Consider the following 21,799-nt stretch of genomic DNA (forward strand, 5'->3'; position numbering starts at 1 on the left):
CGGCTTCAGTGAAAACAGATCCAAAGTCAGCAGACAATATCCGAAGTACTTGCTTCAGCAGAACACAGATCCAGTGAAAAGATATCACACAGGTGAAGATACTCAAGCGAGAGATACAGCTCAAATGAAAAGTATAATCCGCACCTGTACAAAGGAGGAGGGGTGATTTAAAGGCAACGAAATCAAACACAGGAGTGACAGCTGGGAGGAAGGAAACAGAAAGTATAGACCTCATCACAGAGGCGGAGAAACAGGGCAGAGGGAACTCCTCCAAGCTCTAGTAGTGACATCATCACAGGGGTGGAGAAACAGAGCTGTGAGAACGTCTCAAAGCTCTGGTAGTGACAAGGAGGAAGAGGATGAGGAGATTGAGAGTGATCCTCCTGATGACGACAGCGAAGTCTTGCCTGTTGGTACTCTGGCACACATGGCTGACTTCATGTTAGGCTGCGTTAAACGCATTTTAGACAACACGGATTACTGGCTGTTCACCCTTCTTGACCCCCGCTACAAAGAAAACCTCTCATTCTTCTGGTGGAGAGGACGAACAAAATGGTACAATACCAGAAGATCCTTGTTGAAAAATTGCTCCGAAAATGTATATCTGACAACGGCAGAGTCCGTAGTTCCTTGGCCAACCAAGGAAGGGAGACAAGGGGAACACACAGCAGTTCCAAGAGAGGCAGGGCAACACTCTCCATGTCCTGGAACAGTTTCATGACAGCCCGCCAGCACCCTCACCATGATGCATAGCCTAGTGTCACAAGGAGGTAAAAATTTTGGAGGATGGTGAAGGAGTACATAGCAGACCGTGTCAGCGTCCTCAATGATCCCTTAGTGCCTTACAACTAAAGGGTGTCCAAGCTGGACACATGGCACAAACTGGCGCTCTACACCTTGGGGGTGTTGGCCTGCCCTGCCGCCAGCGTTTTGTCTGAGCGGGTATTTAGTGCTGCTGGTGGCATTATAACCGATAAGCGTATCCACCTGTCAACTGAAAATGCTGACAGGTTGATTATAAAAATGAACAAGGCCTGGATTGACCATGACTTCTCGACTCCACCAGAGAAAAGCTGATGAACATAAAGGCACTTTAAATGTGTTGTTTATAATGTACTGAATACACTGTATTCCCATGCACCCCTTCCACCACAAACAAGGGTATATGGTTGAATCTTAGTTTTCTCCTCCTCCTCTTTTATATCAACATGCTTATTTGTCGCATATAATGCCCTAACATATATGCTCTACGCATATAATGTTTTACGGGGTCAGCTCAGCTGCAGGCCCTTGCATATAATTTTTTAGAGGTTAACATCACCAGCAGGCCCTCACCTACAATGTTTTACAGGGTCAGCTCAGCTGCAGGCCCACTCATATAATTGTTTAGAGGGTCATCTCACCAGCAGGCCCTCACCTACAATGTTTTACAGAGTCAGCTCACCAGCATGCCATCGCATTTAATTTTTTAGAGGGTAAGATCACCAGCAGGCCCTCACCTACAATGTTTTAGAGGGTCAGCTGAGCTGCAGGTCCTTGCATATATTTTTTTAGATGGTCAGCTCACCAGCAGGCCCTCACCTACAATGTTTTACAGGGTCAGCTCACCAGCAGCTCTATAAAAATATCACATGACCTAACTCTTCAGGTGTCACCTTATATAACAAAAAGTGTAATATCAAGCTATAAAAAAGTCACATGCACCCCAAAATAGTACCAATCAATTCTGCAAAAATGAGCCCCTACTTAAGACAATTGCCCCAAAAATTTAAATAAAAATTGTGACTCTAAGGATATGGAGACATAATTATTTTTTTTATGCTTTATGTAAAACTGAAACAAACAATAAAACATAAGGTGGCAACAGACATATTTGATATCATCGTGTTCCAGTTCCAGAACAGTCAATTGTTTGTTACTTTACCTCAAAAAAGCTTAATATAGGGCAACAAAAATCATATGTACCCTAAAATAGTATCAATGAAACTATCACCTTATCCCGTAGTTTCCAAAAAGTTCCAGAACAGTCAATTGTTTGTTACTTTACCTCAAAAAAGCTTAATATAGGGCAACAAAAATCATATGTACCCTAAAATAGTATCAATGAAACTATCACCTTATCCCGTAGTTTCCAAAATTGGGTCACTTTTTTGAAGTTTCTACTCCATCAGGGGGTGCATCAGGGGGTCTTCAAATGTAACATGGCAACTTAAAATTATCCCAGTTAAATCTTCCCTCCATAAACCATATATTGCTCCCTTTCTTCTGCGCCCTGCCAAGTACCCATATAGCAGTATACCACCACATATGGGGTGTTTCTGTAAACTGCAGAATCAGGGTAATAAGTATGGAGTTTTGTTTGGCTGTTAACCCTTTTTTGTTTGGCTGTTAACCCTTTTTTTTTACTGGAAAAATTGGATTGAAATGGAAAATCTGCTCAAAAAGTGAAATTCTGAAATTTCATCTAAGGTGTTACCACAGTTTGTAAAATCGGTTTTGGTTTAGGGGTGTAGTCTCTAAAATGGGGTCATTCATCGGTGGTTTCTATTATGTAAGCCCCACAAAGTGACTTCAGAACTGAACTGGTCCTTAACCCCTTAGGGACACAGCCTTATTTCACCTTAAGGACCAGGCCATTTTTTTGCAAATCTGACCACTGTCACTTTAAGTGCTGATAACTTTAAAACGCTTTGACTTATCCAGGCCGTTCTGAGATTGTTTTTTCATCACATATGTTACTTCATGACAGTGGTAAAATGAAGTCAAAAAAATATTTTTTTTTTGCACAAAATAATACCTCATTTACCCCAAAATTGCAAAAATTTGCAAATTTCAAAGTTTCAGTTTCTCTACTTCTGTAATACATAGTAATACCCCCAAAAATTGTAATGACTTTACATTCCCCATATGTCTACTTCATGTTTGTAGCATTTTGGGAATGATATTTTATTTTTTGGGGATGTTACAAGGCTTAGAAGTTTAGAAGCAAATTTTGAAATTTTTCAGAAATCTTCAAAATCCCACTTTTTATGGACCAGTTCAGGTTTGAAGTCATATTGTGAGGCTTAGATAATAGAAACCTCCCAAAAATGACCCCATCTAAGAAACTACACCCTTCAAGGTATTCCATTTTAACCCATTTTTTCCACTAAGAAAGCAAGGGTTAACAGCCAAACAAGACTGTATCTTTATTGCCCTGACTCTGCCGTTTACAGAAACACCCAATATGTGGCCGTAAACTACTGTACGGCCACACAGCGGGGCGTAGAGTGAAAGGTGCGCCGTTTGGTTTTTGGAAGGCTGATTTTTATGGACTGGTTTATTTACACCATGTCCCATTTGAAGCCCCCTGATGCACCCCTAGAGCAGAAACTCCCTAAAAGTGACCCCATCTAAGAAAGTACACCCTCAAGGTATTCAAAACAGATTTTACATATGTTGTTAACCCTTTAGGTGTTGCGCAAGAGTTATTGACAAATGGGGATGAAATTTGAGAATTAGATTTTTTTGTCTAATTTTCCATTTTAACCCATTTTTTCCACTAACAAAGCAAGGGTTAACAGCCAAACAAACTGTATATTTATTGCCCTGACTCTGCCGTTTACAGAAACACCCAATATGTGGCCGTAAACTACTGTACGGCCACACAGCGGGGCGTAGAGTGAAAGGTGCGCCGTTTGGTTTTTGGAGAGCTGATTTTTATGGACCGGTTTATTTACACCGTGTCCTGTATCAACCTCCCTGATGCACCCCTGGAGTAGAAACTCCCTAAAAGTGACCCCATCTAAGAAAGTACACCCCTCAAGGTATTCAAAACTGATTTTACATACGTCGTTAACCCTTTAGGTGTTGCGCAAGAGTTATTGACAAATGGGGATGAAATTTGAGAATTTGATTTTTTTTGTCTAATTTTTCATTTTAACCCATTTTTTCCACCAACAAAGCAAGGGTTAACAGCCAAACAAGACTGTATCTTTATTGCCCTGACTCTGCCGTTTACAGAAACACCCAATATGTGGCCGGAAACTACTGTACGGCCACACAGCGGGGCGTAGAGTGAAAGGTGCGCCGTTTGGTTTTTGGAGGGCTGATTTTTATGGACCGGTTTATTTACACCGTGTCCTGTTTCAACCCCCCTGATGCACCCCTGGAGTAGAAACTCCCTAAAAGTGACCCCATCTAAGAAAGTACACCCCTCAAGGTATTCAAAACTGATTTTACATACGTCGTTAACCCTTTAGGTGTTGCGCAAGAGTTATTGACAAATGGGGATGAAATTAGAGAATTTGATTTTTTTGTCTAATTTTCCATTTTAACCCATTTTTTCCACTAACAAAGCAAGGGTTAACAGCCAAACAAGACTGTATCTTTATTGCCCTGACTTTGCCGTTTACAGAAACACCCAATATGTGGCCGTAAACTACTGTACGGCCACACAGCGGGGCGTAGAGTGAAAGGTGCGCCGTTTGGTTTTTGGAGGGCTGATTTTTATGGACCGGTTTATTTACACCGTGTCCTGTTTCAACCCCCCTGATGCACCCCTGGAGTAGATACTCCCTAAAAGTGACCCCATTTTGGAAACTATGGGATAAGGTGGCATTATTTGGGGGACTATTTTTAGGGTACATATGATTTTTGGTTGCTCTATATTACATTTTTGTGAGGCAAGGTTACCAAAAATTGAGATTCTGAAATTTCATCTCCATTTGCCATTAACTGTTGAGGAACACCTAAAGGGTTAATAACGTTTGTATAATCAGTTTTGAATACCTTGAGGGGTGTAGTTTCTTAGCTGGGGTCACTTTTAGGGAGTTTTTACTCTAGGGGGGCATCAGGGGGGCTTCAAAAGGGACATGGTGTCAATAAAAAAGGTCATCAAAATCGGCCTTCCAGAAACCATGTCGGTCCTTTCCTTTTGCGACCTCACTTTTACTGATACAGCAGTTTACGACCACAAATATGGCATTTCTGAAAACTGCAGTATCAGGGTAATAAATATAAACTTTTGTTTGGTTGTTAACCCTTGTTTTGTTACCGGACAAAACGGATTGAAATGAAAAAGTGCCAAAAATTGCGTTTTTGGCACCGTTGTCATATTTTTTTTTTAACCGTGTTAATCTGGGGGGTTAGGTCATGGGGTATTTTTATAGAGGAGATTCTTACGGACGCGGCGATACCTAATAAGTCTACTTTTTTTTTCAATTATTTAGGTTTTTGACTATATTATCCTTTTTGATACCCAAACATTTTTTGGGTATCTCTAAAGTCTAGGTGGCTATTTTGGGGGCTATATGACTTTTTGATCGCTTGCTATTAAATTTTTTGTTATGTTTGGTGACCCCAAAAATCTTTTTTTGCACTTTTTTTTTTTTGGGACCGTGTTAATCTGGGGGGTTGGATCATGGGGTATTTTTATAGAGGAGATTCTTACGGACGCGGCGATACCTAATAAGTCTACTTTTTTTTACATTTATTTGGGTTTTAGACTATATTATCCTTTTTGATACAAAAAAAATAATTTTGTATCTCTAAAGTCTAAGTGTCATTTTTTTTTTTTTTCTTATCCGATTATCTTATGTGGGGGCTCATTTTTTGCGGGACGAGCGGACGGTTTTATTGGCACTATTTTGGGGGCTATATGACTTTTTGATCGCTTGCTATTAAACTTTTTGTTATGTAAGGTGACAAAAAAAAACACCTTTTTTTGCACCTTTTTTTTTTTCCTTGACCGTGTTAATCTGGGGGGTTAGGTCATGGGGTATTTTTATAGAGGAGATTATTACCGACACGGCAATACCTAATATGTATACTTTTAATAAATTATTTTAGTTTTTTGGGGTGTCTCAAGTCTGAGAACCAGTTTTTTTTAATCCGATGTCAGTCCTAAATTGGGATATAAATTTAGTACTCCATGGAAGTGTGATACTCCCTGAAGCAACCAATAATGCAGAGGCCCGGATGATCGGAGCACGTGTCACATTGAGTTGTGGTGTCCTTCCGTATCCCCCTCCTGTGACACACTCTGCACCTTTTTTGGGTTCGTCCCTTCTTTCCAGTATGGGGGACCACACCTGGAAAGTGTTGGCCAGGGACGATCCGGGCTCCTACAGTTCCCGAGGTACTCCGACCTGCTCTTTCCCGGTCCGAAAAGATCAGGGCCTTGAGGACTGCCTCATAGAACTGGAGGAATGTCCCTGTGCTGCCAGCGCTTCGGGATAGTACAAAAGAGTTGTACATGGCAACCTGCACCAAGTAGACCGCAACTTTTTTGTACCATGCCCGGGTTTTGCGCATGGCGTTATATGGCTTGAGGACTTGATCAGAGAGATCAACTCCTCCCATATACCGATTGTAGGCGACAATACAATCGGGCTTGAGGACCGTTGCCGCGGTACCTCGCACAGGGACAGGGGTGATGCCGTTACCATGAATTGTGGACAGCATAAGGACATCCCTCTTGTCCTTATACCTGACCAGCAACAGGTTTCCAGTGGTAAGGGCACGGGTCTCACCCCTGGGGATAGGTACCTGGAGGGGGAGGGCAGGGAGGCCGCGTTGATTTTTCCGCACGGTCCCACAAGCGAACGTGGATCTAGCGGCAAGGGACTGGAACAAGGGGATACTGGTATAAAAGTTATCCACGTACAGGTGGTAACCCTTATCCAGCAGTGGGTACATAAGGTCCCACACAAGTTTCCCGGTAACACCCAGAGTGGGGGGACATTCTGGGTGTTGAATCCGGGAATCTCGCCCCTCGTATATACGAAATTTGTAAGTGTACCCTTGTACTCTCACAAATTTTGTATAGCTTCACGCCATACCTCGCCCACTTGGAGAGCACATACTGGCGGAAAATGAGTCTCCCCTTGAACGCAATGAGAGACTCATCAACCGTGACCTCTCTTCCAGGTACATAGGCCTCCATGAATTTGGCCCCAAAGTAATCGATGACCGGCCGTATCTTGTACAGACGGTCATGGGCAGGATCACCTCAGGGTGGACATGCTGCATTATCGGAATAATGCAGACATTTCCGGATGGCCTCAAACCGGGAGCGTGTCATGGCCGTACTGTAAAGTGGGGTCTGGTATAGGACGTCCCCACTCCAGTACAGCCTGACACTGGGTTTCTTGACCAGGCCCATATGCAGCACGAGGCCCCAAAATGTCCTCATTTCGGCTGCACTGACCGGCGTCCAGCCACCGGGCCTGGCCAAAAAGGAGCCCGGGTGTTGAGCGACGAACTGTTGGGTCACTGAAAAAATGACGAAAAAAGTCATATTCAGTGTAGCCCACTGTGGAAATCTGGATTCCTGATTGGCCTACAAAATCAGGAATCACGGGCTCGTATCGCTCTGGGCTACACCAGACAAATTCACCAGCAGGGTGCTCCGGTGGATTTAACTGGTGGGCTGGGAAACCAGTACGAGCCCCAGAGCTGCTCGTACTAGGCTGGGCCACAGGGTCCCTAACATGGCGGTCCCCTTGCTCCGCCTGGCGGCGTATCCGCCGCCTTGGGGGCTCATCATCATCGCTAGATGATGAGGAGGATGCGGATGACAACAGGAATGTGGGGTCATCCTCATCCTCACTGGGACTCTCGGAGTCGGAGGCAAGCTGGGCGTATGCCTCCTCGGCCGAGAACGTCCGGCGGGCCATAGGGGAGTGTGTGTCTGCGTGTGTATGTGCGTGTGTGGAAATCTTTATTTTGTGTGCGTGTGTGTGGGGGCACGGGTGTTCACGAACTGACCCTAAAACTAACAAAAAAAAAAACGGACAAAAAAAAAGGCCAAAAAATGTGAAAAAAAAAATTTCTAAACCGCTGATCAACTGTCTGAAGTTGATCAGCGGTGGGGTGTGCGATGCGCTAACAGTGGCCGGACGCTAAGAGTGCCGGCCACAGTCAGCGTACACAAAAAAATAAATAAAAAATCCTGCACCCCAAAAAAGTGGGAGAGGGGCGGCAGGGGGGGGGGGGGCAAGTGGCAGCACCCCTGGGGGGTCTAGGGTCACACAGCTGTGCTGTGGACCCCAGACACCCTAACTAGGGTGATGCAATAAAAAGTAAAAAAAAATTTTTTTCCCTGCCTAACCCAAACTTTCCCTAGCTTTCCCTATGTACCTGATGGGGGGGTGCTGGTGGCAGCGATCAGGTCCTGGGGGCACAGATCGGGTGCAGGCAGCGGTGCAGCGGTGGCAGCAGACACGTGCAGGCAGCTCCTCTCTCCTCCGGCTCCGGAACACAAAAGGAGGAGGAGAGGAGCGCCTGCCTCTTTCGAATCTGCCGCCGGACCGCCCACTGACCAATCAGAAAGTGATCCTGAGTGGTGATGTCACCATCACCACTCAGGATCGCTGGATGGTGATTGGTGGAGTGAAATCACACCACCATCACCATCCTGTTCCGGGTTATCGGGTCTTCAGAGACCCGAATAACCCGGAAACGCAGAAAACCGCAGGTCTGAATTGACCTGCGGTTTTCTGCGATCGCCAACATGGGGGGGTCACAGGACCCCCTGGCGCATTTGCCCCAGGTGTCTGCTCAATGATTTGAGCAGGCACCGGGTTCCGATCACCGCCCGCCGAGCGGCGGTGATCGGAACCATTCATGACGTACCGGTACGTCATGTGTCCTTAAGTACCAGGACATCATGACGTACCGGTACGTCATGTGTCCTTAAGAGGTTAAAAAAGTGGGTTTTTGAAATTTTGGGGGGAAATTTTAAGATTTGCTTCTAAAATTCTAAGCCTTCTAATGTCCCCAAAAAATTACATTACATTAAATGTAAAGTAATAACTATTTTGTGAGGTATCACAATCTGTTTTAAAAGTAGAGGAATAGAAATTTTGAAAGCTGCAAATCTTTTCAATTTTTGGGTAAATTTGGGATTTTTTAATAAATAAAAATAAAATATTTTGACTGAAATTTTCCACTATAATGAAGTACAATGTGTCACGAAAAAACAGTCTCAAAATGGCTTGGATAAGTAAAAGCGTTCCAAAGATATTACCACATAAAGTGACATGGCCTGGTCCTTAAGGTTAAATATGGTAGGGTCCTGAAAGGGTTAGAGTGAAAATAATTGGACAGCCACTGTGCATATAAAAACTATGTATTCTGTGCAATACTCACTAAAGAGCAGGCTCCCATCATTGTGTTGATCATAGGAGCTGTACTCCAGCTGATAAAATATTGACGTCATCTTCTACATTTTTATGCATTGCTATGTGACATGAAATACACAGCCCAAACTACTGTGCTGCACTAACACAATGGAGGAGCACAGCAGTCCCGAAATGGGGGGCAGCTAGAAAGTAAAAAATAGTAATCTGGGCTCCTTAGCTACAGTGCTTGTGAGTATTTCACTGCACATAAACATCATTCTGTCATACCTCCCACTGTATCATGCCTCTGACCACACTGCCGACGTGCTCCATTCCATGCTGGCATCCCATAGGGGAGCGCGCCCACTGAGCGTTGAGTTACTAACAGTAATAGGGAAGGTGTTTTGTTCTGATCTCCTGTGTTTGACCCAGCCTGTTTGATTAGTCTGTTTGTCTGCTGCCTGCATTGACTGTCTGATCCACTGTACCACGCTACTATCTGATACCGGCTTCGGACCTCTGGCTTGTCCCTGACCATGCTTCAGCGTTTGCTTCTGACATCACATCTCAGAATCATTATCATCATCAGCTGCCTTTACTCCAGTCTTCCGTGCAATACCACTTCTCACCACCGTGTCTGCTATTGGACTTAGTTCACACTAACTGTGTTCTAACCGCAACTTGAGCTATTGGAGCTTTATCTGTTGTCTGACTCAATTAGCCAGCTGTCAACCACATTAGCTAATCCTGTAGGTAGTGGTTCAGTTTCTTGCTTGCTGCATTCTGTCCTGTCTCCTGTGAGAGTTCTGAATAACACCCTAGTGGTTAGTAGCTGACAACCCTTGATTGACACAGAGAATCCACCCACTGGTCGTAACAAATATTTTAAAAATGTTCCTGCGTGTTGAAGGCCGTTACAGATTCACCATTGTTCACCTGTTTCCAATACAAGACATGGTAAATTAAATGGTGCCATTATAAAATGCAAACAATAAGCTATCATATGGTTATGTGAACAGAAAAAAAAAAAGTTATAGCTATGGGAATTTGGTTAGGAAAAAAAATTAGTCTAGTACTTATTGGGTGCTGGTACCATTTGAACTTAAAATAAGTTGGCCCATCTCACACATTGGTGGCATATCACTAGGATGTAACAGGTATGTGGTGCTGTCTCCTGTATGTTTGGTGGTGGTGAATTTGATATCTATCCAAATATGCCATTAGTTCTGGGGCTGGGGGGGAAGGCATGCACAAACATATTATCATGTCTGATTTGGCAGGTAACAAACGTGCAGCGCAGAGGGGAGGGAAGAGGAGTACTCTTCCACTAGGGAGAGGGAGGAGTGGTGACCCCTAATTCACGTAGCACTGGCACCTGGCTGCCCTGACATCCCTAGACGGGCTGCTAACCTGTATGCCGATCACGTGCCTAGTCCCTGGCTTACCCTGAAATAAGCCCTAGGTAGTGAGTAGGGCGGTGGGAGCCACTAGTCTTCACCACTGACACCTTGGGTAACAACAGGGAAAGGACAAATAACACAAACAATCCCCAAAGGGAGACAACAACAACAGGAGTGAACTGGAGATCCAACTTATCCAGTTCCAAAAGCAACTCCAACTCCACCAGAAGTCAGAATAGAAGATCTGGAAAGAAGGTCTATATTTGGCAACAAGGGAAGCAGAAAGGGAAAATATATAGTAGCTGGGAGTGGCTGACAGAGAACAGCTGAAAGAAAAGGCTACAGATTCCTAAATGGGACAAAAATGATCGCAAACCTAAGCAGGAAAACCTGGAATCCATTCTCACCACTAGGTCATGGAGCATTCACTTGAGAAACCAAGCGAGTAGCCACCCGCTGCGACCTTCTGACCCCAGGCACAACAGGGTCAGCGATAGGTTGGGACACCCTTGTGACACATATTTGACATTCACCACACAACAAGTGAGTCTGTCTGTTTTAAATTGCTAGAACTGAATTTTGGTCCTAGTCCAGCCCTGCTCATGGTACAGGTAGTATTTCAGAGAATACTATGTTTAAGATCCTTGCTCTGAGATTATAGCTAGAGATGAGCAAATTTCTGAAACGTTCGATTCGGCTGATTCGCCAAATTTTACCCCAAAATTTGCTTTGTGACAATTTTTTTTGTATGTAGCGGCTGCTATAACAGGGAGCTGCGATAGCGCCCCCCCCCCCCCCCGTCATAGTACCCCTCAGATGCCGCGTTAATACTCTGTACATGATTGTGGCATCTGAGTATACAAACAATGTGAAATTAACATTAAAAAATTAACTTACCGCCTCCATTTGCTCGCGACGGGCCGGCCGCCGCCATCTTGCTTGAAGATCTGGAGCAAAATCTTGCGTGGTGCGAGATTACATCATCAGGCCAGCCAGCGTGGTGATGTCTTACGTCACCACGCACAGGATTTTTTTGTTTTTTTACACTATTTCAGGCTAAATCGATTCGCTAACACGAAGCACAAGGAAATTCAGCTTTGAAGTGAATCTAATTTATCCTGAAATTCGGATTTAATTCCACTTTGTGAGATTCGATTCACTCATCTCTAAATATGGCCTAGCGTAAGTCCTTGAAATAATTTTTAAGGTCCCTCAACCTACCTTTAAGTTTGTCATTGCCTTCCAATCCACAATATGTTGAATTGAAGCACCAAGAAGACAGCACACTTTTCAACTACCCCTATCTCTGTGACAGATTGCCCTATCCTTACTGCTAATGATCATGTTTTCCACTACCAGCATCTGTCTGGCCTGCCCTGCATTCTTTGTCCCATCTTTGCTGACATTGCAATCTTTGCTGACATTGCAAACATTTGCTGACATGGAGCTGACATTTCCAACTTGGAAAACTTGCTGGGGTGTGCAGATTTGGGCTAGTCTACCTGGTTCTTTTCCCTTTCCCCTCCTTCTAACTGGTACCCAGCTAGCTACTTCATTTTCCTGAACCTCCATACTATCATCTTCCACCACATCTACAACAGCGAGTATCTGCTCCTTTCCATATTGTTTAGGTATCTTAGTGTTGCAATTTGCTTATCTAGATCCAGAATATGGGCTTCCAGCAATATGCACCCTCAAATGGCTGCTTTAAGTCACACACTTTAAGAGATTTTCCATGATGATTTTTAAGCAAGTATCAGTAGTCTGCCTGCTGAAACAGAAGACTCATACTTACCTGCTCCACTCTGCCCTAAACCTCCACACTGCCTCCATTGTCTCCATCTTAAGGTGCCCACACTTTTCACATCCAGTGGTGCATGGGCATGTTTATAGGTACTACTCCAGCCAATGACTGGCTTCAGTGCTGACATGCTGCTTGTGGCCAAATCACTGCTGAAGCCATTCATTGACTGCAATAGTGCATGTGGCCATGCCCATGCATAATTGGATGGAAGCAGCGCAGGCACTTGAAGATAGAGAAAACTGAGGCAGTGGGAAGGATGGGAGCGGCATGGAGCAGGCAAGTATGAATCTTCTATTTCAGCAGGCAGGCTGTGGCTCTTGCTTAAAAATCATTATAACAGGAAAACCCTTTTAGGACATAACGCAATTTAGATGAAAACACACTTGCAAGCTCCCATGCTTTTTTTTTAAGTCTCCTTATTATTGATATGTGGCAGGGGTCATATTCAAATATTTTGTAGAATATTCATCTAATATTCGTGCATTCGAATATTTGTTATATTCTACATTCTTTTATTTTTACTTGAAAATCGTCAAGGTAATGCTCGCATAATATGCAAATATTACGCAATCATTACATGTATGGGTATGGAATATAGTGCTATATATTTATTTTTAGAATACTCATCATTTTTTCCCTCTGAATACATGATTCCTTCCTTCTTGCTTGTGGGCAAATAAGTCATTGGCCCACAAGCAACTTAAACAGGGAGGACTCGTGACTTCAGATGGAAAAAAAATTACGAATATTCTAAAAAATGAATATATAGCACTATATTTAATATAGTGTTATATATTAATATTTTAGAATATTCGTAATCTTTTTCCATCTGAAGTGAACACTAAGCACTGTTTTAGAATATTCATAATTTTTTTCTATCTGAAGTCATGATTCCTCCCTGCTTAAGTTGCTTGTGGGCCAAATACTCATTGGCCCACAAGCAAGAAACAGGGAGGAATCATGTGTTCAGATAGAAAAAATGACGAATCATCGATATAACGAATTTATAGCACTATATTCGAAATAATTGCGAATTCTAGAAGTGGCAATATTCGAGATAAAAATAAGCTTTTCGAATATTCGTGCTCAACACTACTCTTTATAGAGCTGCTTATCCCAATCAGCTTGTAAGAGTGGCTGCTGTGCACTGCTGTTCCCCTGCTTACCGGCACAGCCACGGGCGCTGTCTTCCAGTGCTTCCCCATTTACTGCTGCAGTCCTGGGCTCTGTCCTTGTAGATACTGTTTGTTCTGGGATCCACTCCATAGTTTCCATTCGGCCCTGGCATGCTTGCTGCTTGTTCCCCGCATCACTTAATTAAGGGCCGGCATGCCCTATATGGGTGGCCAGATTGCATGACCTGTACCGTGATGCTTGCCCTGACCTATTGCTTGTTTGACTTCGCCTCTGCCTCATCTTTCATCTTGCACTGTTGCTCCTGGTTACGACTCGGCCTGCTGCATACGTCTGTACCTCTGGTACCCCCTGGTCCATCTGGACCAGCTGCCTTGTGTGCCTATCCTCCTTAAAGAGGTAGCAACCTGATGTTCCCCTCGGGAAAGTCTATCCCCACCATCAGGGTACTGTGAAGAACGAGGGGTTCACTTAGACAACGCCCTTAAAGGAGGTAGGACAGGTGGCACAGTGGGTTCACACCCGCTGGTTTGTGACACAGCTGAAACATAGATTTTTTTTTTAACTCTAGATTCCAGGAGGTGAATAATGCTGCACCACAGAAATAAAAACCAAGGAACTAGAGTGTTTTTATATCATAAAGGAAGCCCATGCAACTGCTATTGGTGACAAAGTTGATCTTCACCATGGATTCCCATCTGTGTATGCCACTCGAAACAAAGAATATTTCATTTAATTTCTTGGTACATAAATAATATGAATCTCGAGCATATAATGAGAGAAAATAAAATAATGGCTGCGATCATAATTGTACATTATTTAAAGCTTTGCAAATGTTGTAATGTTGTAATGTTTTTTCTAAAAGGTAAACTGAAAGGTGATACACTGATTGACATTGGAACGGGACCCACCATATACCAGCTTCTATCAGCCTGTGAATGCTTTAAGAACATCATCGTCTCTGATTTTACTGACAAAAACAGGGAGGAATTTAATGTGTGGCTTAAAAATCAGCCTGGAGCATTTGACTGGAGCCCTGTGGTGAAACATGTGTGCCGGCTAGAAGGCGACAGGTACTGTGCAACAAATACTGTATCTTTTAAAAGTGACATTAGCTAAAGAAGATCAGACTTTATCAGGAATAATTACAATAATATAGGAATTCCCAAATGCTTCTAAAATTTATAACTTGAAGTTCCTTGGCCAACAATGCAAAATCAACCACCATATGTCATTAATAGTACTGTTGTCATCTTATTTAGTTATTTGTCCAAATTCTGACACCACAACCAGGGCAGCTGCAAACCATTGTCCTACTCTGTTAAAAATTCTAGAAAAACCCATTGATAACATATGATCCTTCTTTTGTTAAAGGATTCCTTGGGAACAAAAGGAAGAACGACTAAGAAAAACGATAAAACAAGTCCTCAAGTGTGATGTTTTCAATATAAATCCCATAGATCCGGTTACTATTCCCCAAGTTGATTGTCTCCTGAGTTGCCTATGTCTGGAGGCAGCGTGTAAAGATTTAGAATCGTATATCACTGCTTTAAAAAATATTACTACATTATTAAAACTGGGCGGTTACTTAGTGCTCATGGGTGTTCTTGGAAACAATTACTACATGGTAGGCGATGTGAAGTTCTCTGGCCTAAACCTTAGTGAAACCTTTCTTAGAGAAGTCATAACTGGAGCTGGATATGTCATCAAAAGCTTTAAGCAATCTGAGAAGACAGAAGATTCTTTAGAAGACAAAGCGGATTTCACAGCTCATTATGTTATTGTTGCACAGAAAGAAAGAAATATGTAAGCACCGTTAAGCTTAAAGGGAATCTTTCTTGTTTAACATGGTGCATTATCTGCAGGCATATATGGGGCAGGTGGAGCTGAACAGATTGATGTATAGTTTTGTGGGAAAAGATTCAGCAAAAATGTATACATTTAAATTCCTGCTCATTCTGGGCTTTGATGTCAAGGAAACGGTCCTATCAGTGATTGACAGCTATCTGTGTATACACAGTCATAGAGGGAAGGCTTTCAATCACTAATAGGACTCCTTGACTTCAAAGCCCAGAATGAGCAGGAATTTAATTCAATGAAATCCGACATATACTGAATCTTTTGCCACAAAAGATTGCTCAGCTCCTCCTGCGCTATGACTTTTTCATGCAGACTACATAGCATTTTCATGGTGATAGGTTTCCTTTAAAAAATGTATAAAAAATCTGATTAATATGGCCGATTGAGATGGGAAAATGCATGGTCTGAGTAAATGATAGCAACAGTATATCTCTTGTATCCTACTTCTTTAAAATTACTCAAGTGTATCTCTGATGATGAAAGTTCAGGGGAAAAACAGATTGCATTGGTTAGAGGGCACATATACAAAGTAGATTTAACATCTTTTTACGTTACTCTTGCTCTTAAAGAAAGAAATTAGTAAATCGTGTATTTAGTGAGGTTTCCACCTAAAAGCCAAAAATCGGATTAATAATGCAGCCCTTAGATGGAAAAATGATATGGCCTAGCTGCTACTAAGCTGCTTTTTTGCTCTTTACAGTTAGATCAGTTCCAGTACAGAGTCAGTTCTAGCGGTTGTACATCTCGCTTGTTTTTGATTCCTTAGCTTTTCAGCTGTATTGGCAATGAGCTCCAGGCAAAGAATGAAGCAATATTTAAACCACAATTATCTTTATTTCTTTCAATCATATTAAGACCTAATTAAAATATGGGTGGAAAATATCATTAAAAGGCTGGAAAGTGGACACAAAGACCTATAGAAAAAATTATTGAAACTTTTTTCAAATGTTAATGTACATAAACATCGACACACTCCCATAGGCATGAGCTCTGTGACAGCAGAGTTCCAAAAATATCTGGTCTTCACTTGATTTAAACCATTAGAGATGATCATTTGGATCTGTTCACTCTAAAAAGGGATGACAAGTGGTCTTAATTCTGTAGATATGGCTTGCAAAGCCCTCAAAATACAAGAGAAGCCATACTTACTGTCACCAATTCACCAATACTGCTTCAATTCCAATGCTGGCTGCATTGCACATCTCATGGCATTTTCGGGGAGTTGAGCTAGGACCAGCAAGCAAAATAATGGCCTATAATTTATTGTGGTAGCAATTAGCCAGAAATTCTTCTTATACATCAATGATTGTACTTCTGTAATCAGACATCTGCTCACTCCCATCCTACAGGGATCTCATGGGGCCATGTTCTTTTAAATTCTTTTTAAATTCCTCCTTAATATTTTCTTAAACTCGTTTTGTAACCTCATTTCTAAAAAAAACTTGCAAAACTCTTTCACCATGAGACAACGGAGTTTGTTTTCAATGTTTTTTCATTATCATATCAGTATATCATATACGATAAGATGGAATCAGGGTTTAATATAAAAGTTGGGATATGACAATTAGAGCACTCTTATGCTCAGAAGTATATTGCATCTTATGATACAAGTTTATTAATGGAAGGAATATGGAGAATGAGAAGGGTAAATCTGTATGAGTGGATGGAGAACACTTAGCTAGAAATATACAGAATGTACAGTATAAATATATTTTCTCTGAGGAGAAAAGTAAAAATGCTAAAGTATCTTTTAAAATAGTTATGTTGATATTCGATTTGACATTAATGGGTGTCCAGTAGAGATGAGCGAGTTTCTCAAGAATTTGATTCAAAGCGTTCGCCTAATTTCCCAAAAAGATTTGATTCGATCTGAATTTATTTGTGATGAATTGTGTTAAAAAACAGCTATTTCCTGGCTGCTGAGAGCCTGTATAGTGGTGTAGAACACTGTGCATTGCAGAAACAAGCCTAGGGAGTCCGCTGTGCTAGTGAAACAGTACTGGGAGTTAGTATGACATGCAGATGACAGAAATCACTCTTAGAATCACTTCACACTTCACTTATTTGGTCAGTTACAGGGCCTAAACTGAAGTGTAAACTGAGCCTTTCAGGTCAATGTTAGCGTCAGTTATAAAGAACCATGCAGTGGCCCAAGATTCTACTATAGAGTGAAAGAGTGCACTCCTTTTACACCATCTTCAGCTGATTCCACATAGATTACTACAGAACCTGTTCTGTTACATGCTGAGACAAGTAGTGTCTCCCTGACAGAGTAGAGAGGGTGCTTGTAGAGAAAAAGGTTTCTGATCAGGCGCAAAACACATAGGATCCAATCCGTCTCTTATAGGTGAAACTTCTTTAATTGTATAAGAAATGTAGAACAACGCGTTTCGGGGCTCAAAGTGTCCCCTTCATCGGGTTAACAATAGTCACAGTAGATAATGTAAGTACAGGTATATAAAGATCCAAAAAAAACGCCAAAAAACGGATTACCTGAGAGCTGCCCACAGATGGGAGGGGCTAGGCTACAGGTAGTGTGTCATAGATAAACATATACTTATTCAAAACATACATGTAATCACAGTATATAATTGCAGCCCATCATTGGTGATAATACAGAGGGGTATATACTCCAAATAATCAGCGGTTATCTCTGGGTATTAATGTAATTGGGAGCGGAGTGCCAAAGTCACATGACCGCAGTAATGCGGTCATGTGATCGGAGCAGAGCGACTCCTGTGTACGGCGCCCGGCGCCTGTGCTCTGCCTATCTATCTTACTTGTTCGGGCACCCGGTCATGTGATCGCAAACCTCGCGATCACATGGCCAGTGTCCATGAGTACAGGGACGCTGCTCTGTGGAGGCACAGAGTATGTGCTCTCACTGTTCACACAGAGGGCGGCTGTTTTAGATAGGAGCAGGATAGTGATCGATACTCCATATCTGCTCAGCTAGTAGGAATGGTAGTGGGGGGGAGGGAAATCAGAGACATTGGGCTTGTTATAGTGATATAATGCTGTACTAAGAGTTTGTCCACAGTTGATAAGAAGGGTACATATATTGACCAGATAGATCTACATATAGATACATATATAGAGAAAGATAAAAATAAAAATAAATAGATATATATATAAAAAGCAGAAATCGATGCACTTATATAAAAATAAATACAATTATATATATAACATAGTACATAGTACATAAGGCCGAAAAAAGACATTTGTCCATCCAGTTCGGCCTGTCATCCTGCAAGTTGATCCAGAGGAAGGCAAAAAACCCCTGTGAGGTAGAAGCCAATTTTCCTCACTTTAGGGGAATAAAAATTCCTTCCCGACTCCAATCAGGCAATCAGAATAAATCCCTGGATCAACGATATAGCCTGTAATAGTAGCTATAGCCTGTAATATTATTACGCTCCAGAAATACATCCAGGCCCCTTTTGAATTCCTTTATTGTACTCACCATCACCACCTCCTCAGGCAGAGAGTTCCATAGTCTCACTGCTCTTACCGTAAAGAATCCTCTTCTATGTTTGTGTACAAACCTTCTTTCCTCCAGACGCAGAAGATGTCCCCTCGTCACAGTCACCGTCCTGGGGATAAATAGATGACGGGATAGATCTCTGTACTGACCCCTGATATATTTATACATATTAATTAGATCTCCTCTCAGTCGTCTTTTTTCTAAAGTGAATAACCCTAATTTTGATAATCTTTCAGGGTACTGTAGTTGCCCCATTCCAGTTATTACTTTAGTTGCCCTCCTCTGGACCCTCTCCAGCTCTGCTATGTCTGCTTTGTTCACTGGAGCCCAGAACTGTACACAGTACTCCATGTGTGGTCTGACTAATGATTTGTAAAGTGGTAGGACTATGTTCTCATCACGGGCATCTATGCCCCTTTTGATGCAACCCATTATCTTATTGGCCTTGGCAGCAGCTGCCTGACACTGTTTTTTGCAGCTTAGTTTGCTGTTTATTAAAATTCCTAGATCTTTTTCCATGTCAGTGTTACCGAGTGTTTTACCATTTAATAAGTACGGGTGACTTGCATTATTCCTTCCCATGTGCATAACTTTACATTTGTCAGTGTTAAACCTCATCTGCCACTTATCTGCCCAAGCCTCCAATCTATCCAGGCCCTCTGTAGTAGTATACTGTCCTCTTCAGTGTTAATTACTTTACACAGTTTAGTGTCATCTGCAAAAATTGATATTTTACTATGCAAGCCTTCTACAAGATCATTAATAAATATATTGAAGAGAATAGGGCCTAATACTGATCCCTGAGGTACCCCACTAGTGACAGTGACCCAATCTGAGTATTTACCATTAATAACCACCCTCTGTTTTCTATCATTGAGCCAGTTACTTACCCACTTACAGACGTTTTCTCCCAGTCCGAGCATTCTCATTTTATATACTAACCTTTTATGTGGTACAGTGTCAAATGCCTTGGAGAAGTCCAGATACACCACATCCATTGATTCGCCGCTGTCAAGTCTAGAACTTACCTCCTCATAGAAACTGATTAAATTTGTTTGACATGATCGATCCCTCACAAAGCCATGCTGATATGGCGTTATTTGCTTATTTCCGTTAAGATGCTCTAACATAGCATCTCTCAGAAAACCTTCAAACAGTTTACCCACAACAGATGTCAAACTTACCGGCCTATAGTTTCCAGGCTCTGTTTTTGGACCCTTTTTGAATATTGGCACCACATTTGCCATGCGCCAATCCTGTGGGACATTCCCTGTCAATATAGAATCTGCAAATATCAGAAATAAGGGTCTGGCTATGACATTACTTAATTCCCTTAGGATACGGGGGTGTATGCCATCCGGTCCTGGCGATTTGTCTATTTTAATCTTTTTAAGTCGCTGTTGCACTTCTTCCTGGGTCAGACAGGACACTTTTAATGGGGAATTTATTTCAACATTCGGCATGTCATCTGACAGTTTATTTTCCTCAGTGAATACATTGGAGAAAAAAATATTTAACAGCTTTGCTTTCTCCTCGTCGCTCTCTGCGACTTCCCCCTCATTACTCTTTAACGGGCCGACACCTTCAGATTTATACTTTTTAACATTTATATAATTGAAGAACATTTTAGGGTTAGTTTTACTCTCTTTGGCAATTAATCTCTCAGTCTCTAGTTTGGCCGCTTTTATTTGTTTTTTGCATGTTCTATTTTTTTCCTTATAGTTTTTCAGTGCTTCCGTGCTACCCTCCTGTTTTAGTGTTTTATATGCTTTCTTTTTGTCATTTATTGCTTTCTTTACAGTTCTGTTTATCCACATTGGTTTCTTTTTGTTCCTTAACCTTTTATTCCCATACGGTATGTACCTCTCACAATGAGATTTTAGGATGCTTTTAAAGATATCCCATTTTGTGGCTGTATTTTTATTTGTGAGGACTTTATCCCATTTAGTTAGGCCTATGGCCTCTCTTAGTTGGCTAAATTTAGCTTTTTTGAAGTTTGGTATTTTTGTTCCTCCCTGTAGAAACACTCTTTTGAATGATAATTGGAAGGTTATTACTTTGTGGTCACTATTTCCCAGGTGTCCCCCAACCTGCACATCTGTTGTTCTGTCGGGCCTATTGGTTAATACTAAGTCCAGTATGGCCGTCCCTCTAGTCGGGTCCTGAACCAGTTGGGAGAGGTAATTGTCTTTGGTTATTGCCAAGAACTTGTTTCCTTCATGAGATATACAAGTTTCAGTTTCCCAGTCTATATCTGGGTAGTTGAAGTCCCCCATAATAACCACCTCATTATGATTTGCCGCCTCGTCTATCTCATTTAGTAGTAGATTTTCTGTGGACTCTGGAATGTTAGGTGGTTTATAGTAAACTCCTATTAGTAATTTATTATTGTTTTTAGCGCCATGTATCTCTACCCACAGTGACTCCACATGTTCATGTCCCTCACTTATATCTTCACGGAGTGTGGTCTTTAGACCGGACTTTACATAAAGGCAGACCCCTCCCCCTCTCCGATTTTGACGATCTTTTCTAAACAGACTGTAACCCTGCACATTAACTGCCCAGTCATAGCTATCATCCAGCCATGTCTCAGTTATTCCCACTATGTCATAGTCCTCCTCACACATCACTAATTCCAGTTCACCAGTTTTATTAGTCAGGCTTCTGGCATTAGTATACATACATTTGAGAGGTTTATGTATATTTTTTACTCTACACCTTTCCTTCTGAACTGTTCTAGTCCCTCATTCCATTCCTCCCCCAGTCTCACTACCTTGCCCCCGGTCTCTATCTGCACTATCTTCCCATTCTATAACATAATTACCCTCCCCCCAGTCCCTAGTTTAAACACTCCTCCAACCTTCTAGCCATCTTCCTCCCCAACACAGCTGCCCCTTCCCCATTGAGGTGCAGCCCGTCCCTACGATAGAGCCTGTAGCCGACAGAGAAGTCGGCCCAGTTCTCCAGGAACCCAAACCCCTCCTTCCTACACCAGTTTTTGAGCCACTTGTTA

The 21,799-nt window shown here is 42.2% G+C and overlaps 1 protein-coding gene across 1 annotated transcript in view; it reads left to right on the forward strand.

The window, feature by feature from the left end:
• The window catches only part of LOC122941012 (nicotinamide N-methyltransferase-like), a 32,906-nt gene extending 17,456 nt beyond the window's left edge, over positions 1-15,450 (forward strand). The window contains exons 2-3 of the mRNA XM_044297983.1: positions 14,308-14,515; positions 14,817-15,450. Of these exons, the coding sequence (XP_044153918.1) occupies positions 14,308-14,515; positions 14,817-15,252 (644 nt within the window). The 3' untranslated portion in view covers positions 15,253-15,450. The remainder of the gene's footprint in view (positions 1-14,307; positions 14,516-14,816) is intronic.
• The last annotated feature ends 6,349 nt before the right edge of the window (positions 15,451-21,799 follow it).

This window comes from Bufo gargarizans, chromosome 6, assembly GCF_014858855.1.
Source record: "Bufo gargarizans isolate SCDJY-AF-19 chromosome 6, ASM1485885v1, whole genome shotgun sequence".
In the NCBI taxonomy this organism is placed as follows: Eukaryota; Metazoa; Chordata; class Amphibia; order Anura; family Bufonidae; genus Bufo; species Bufo gargarizans.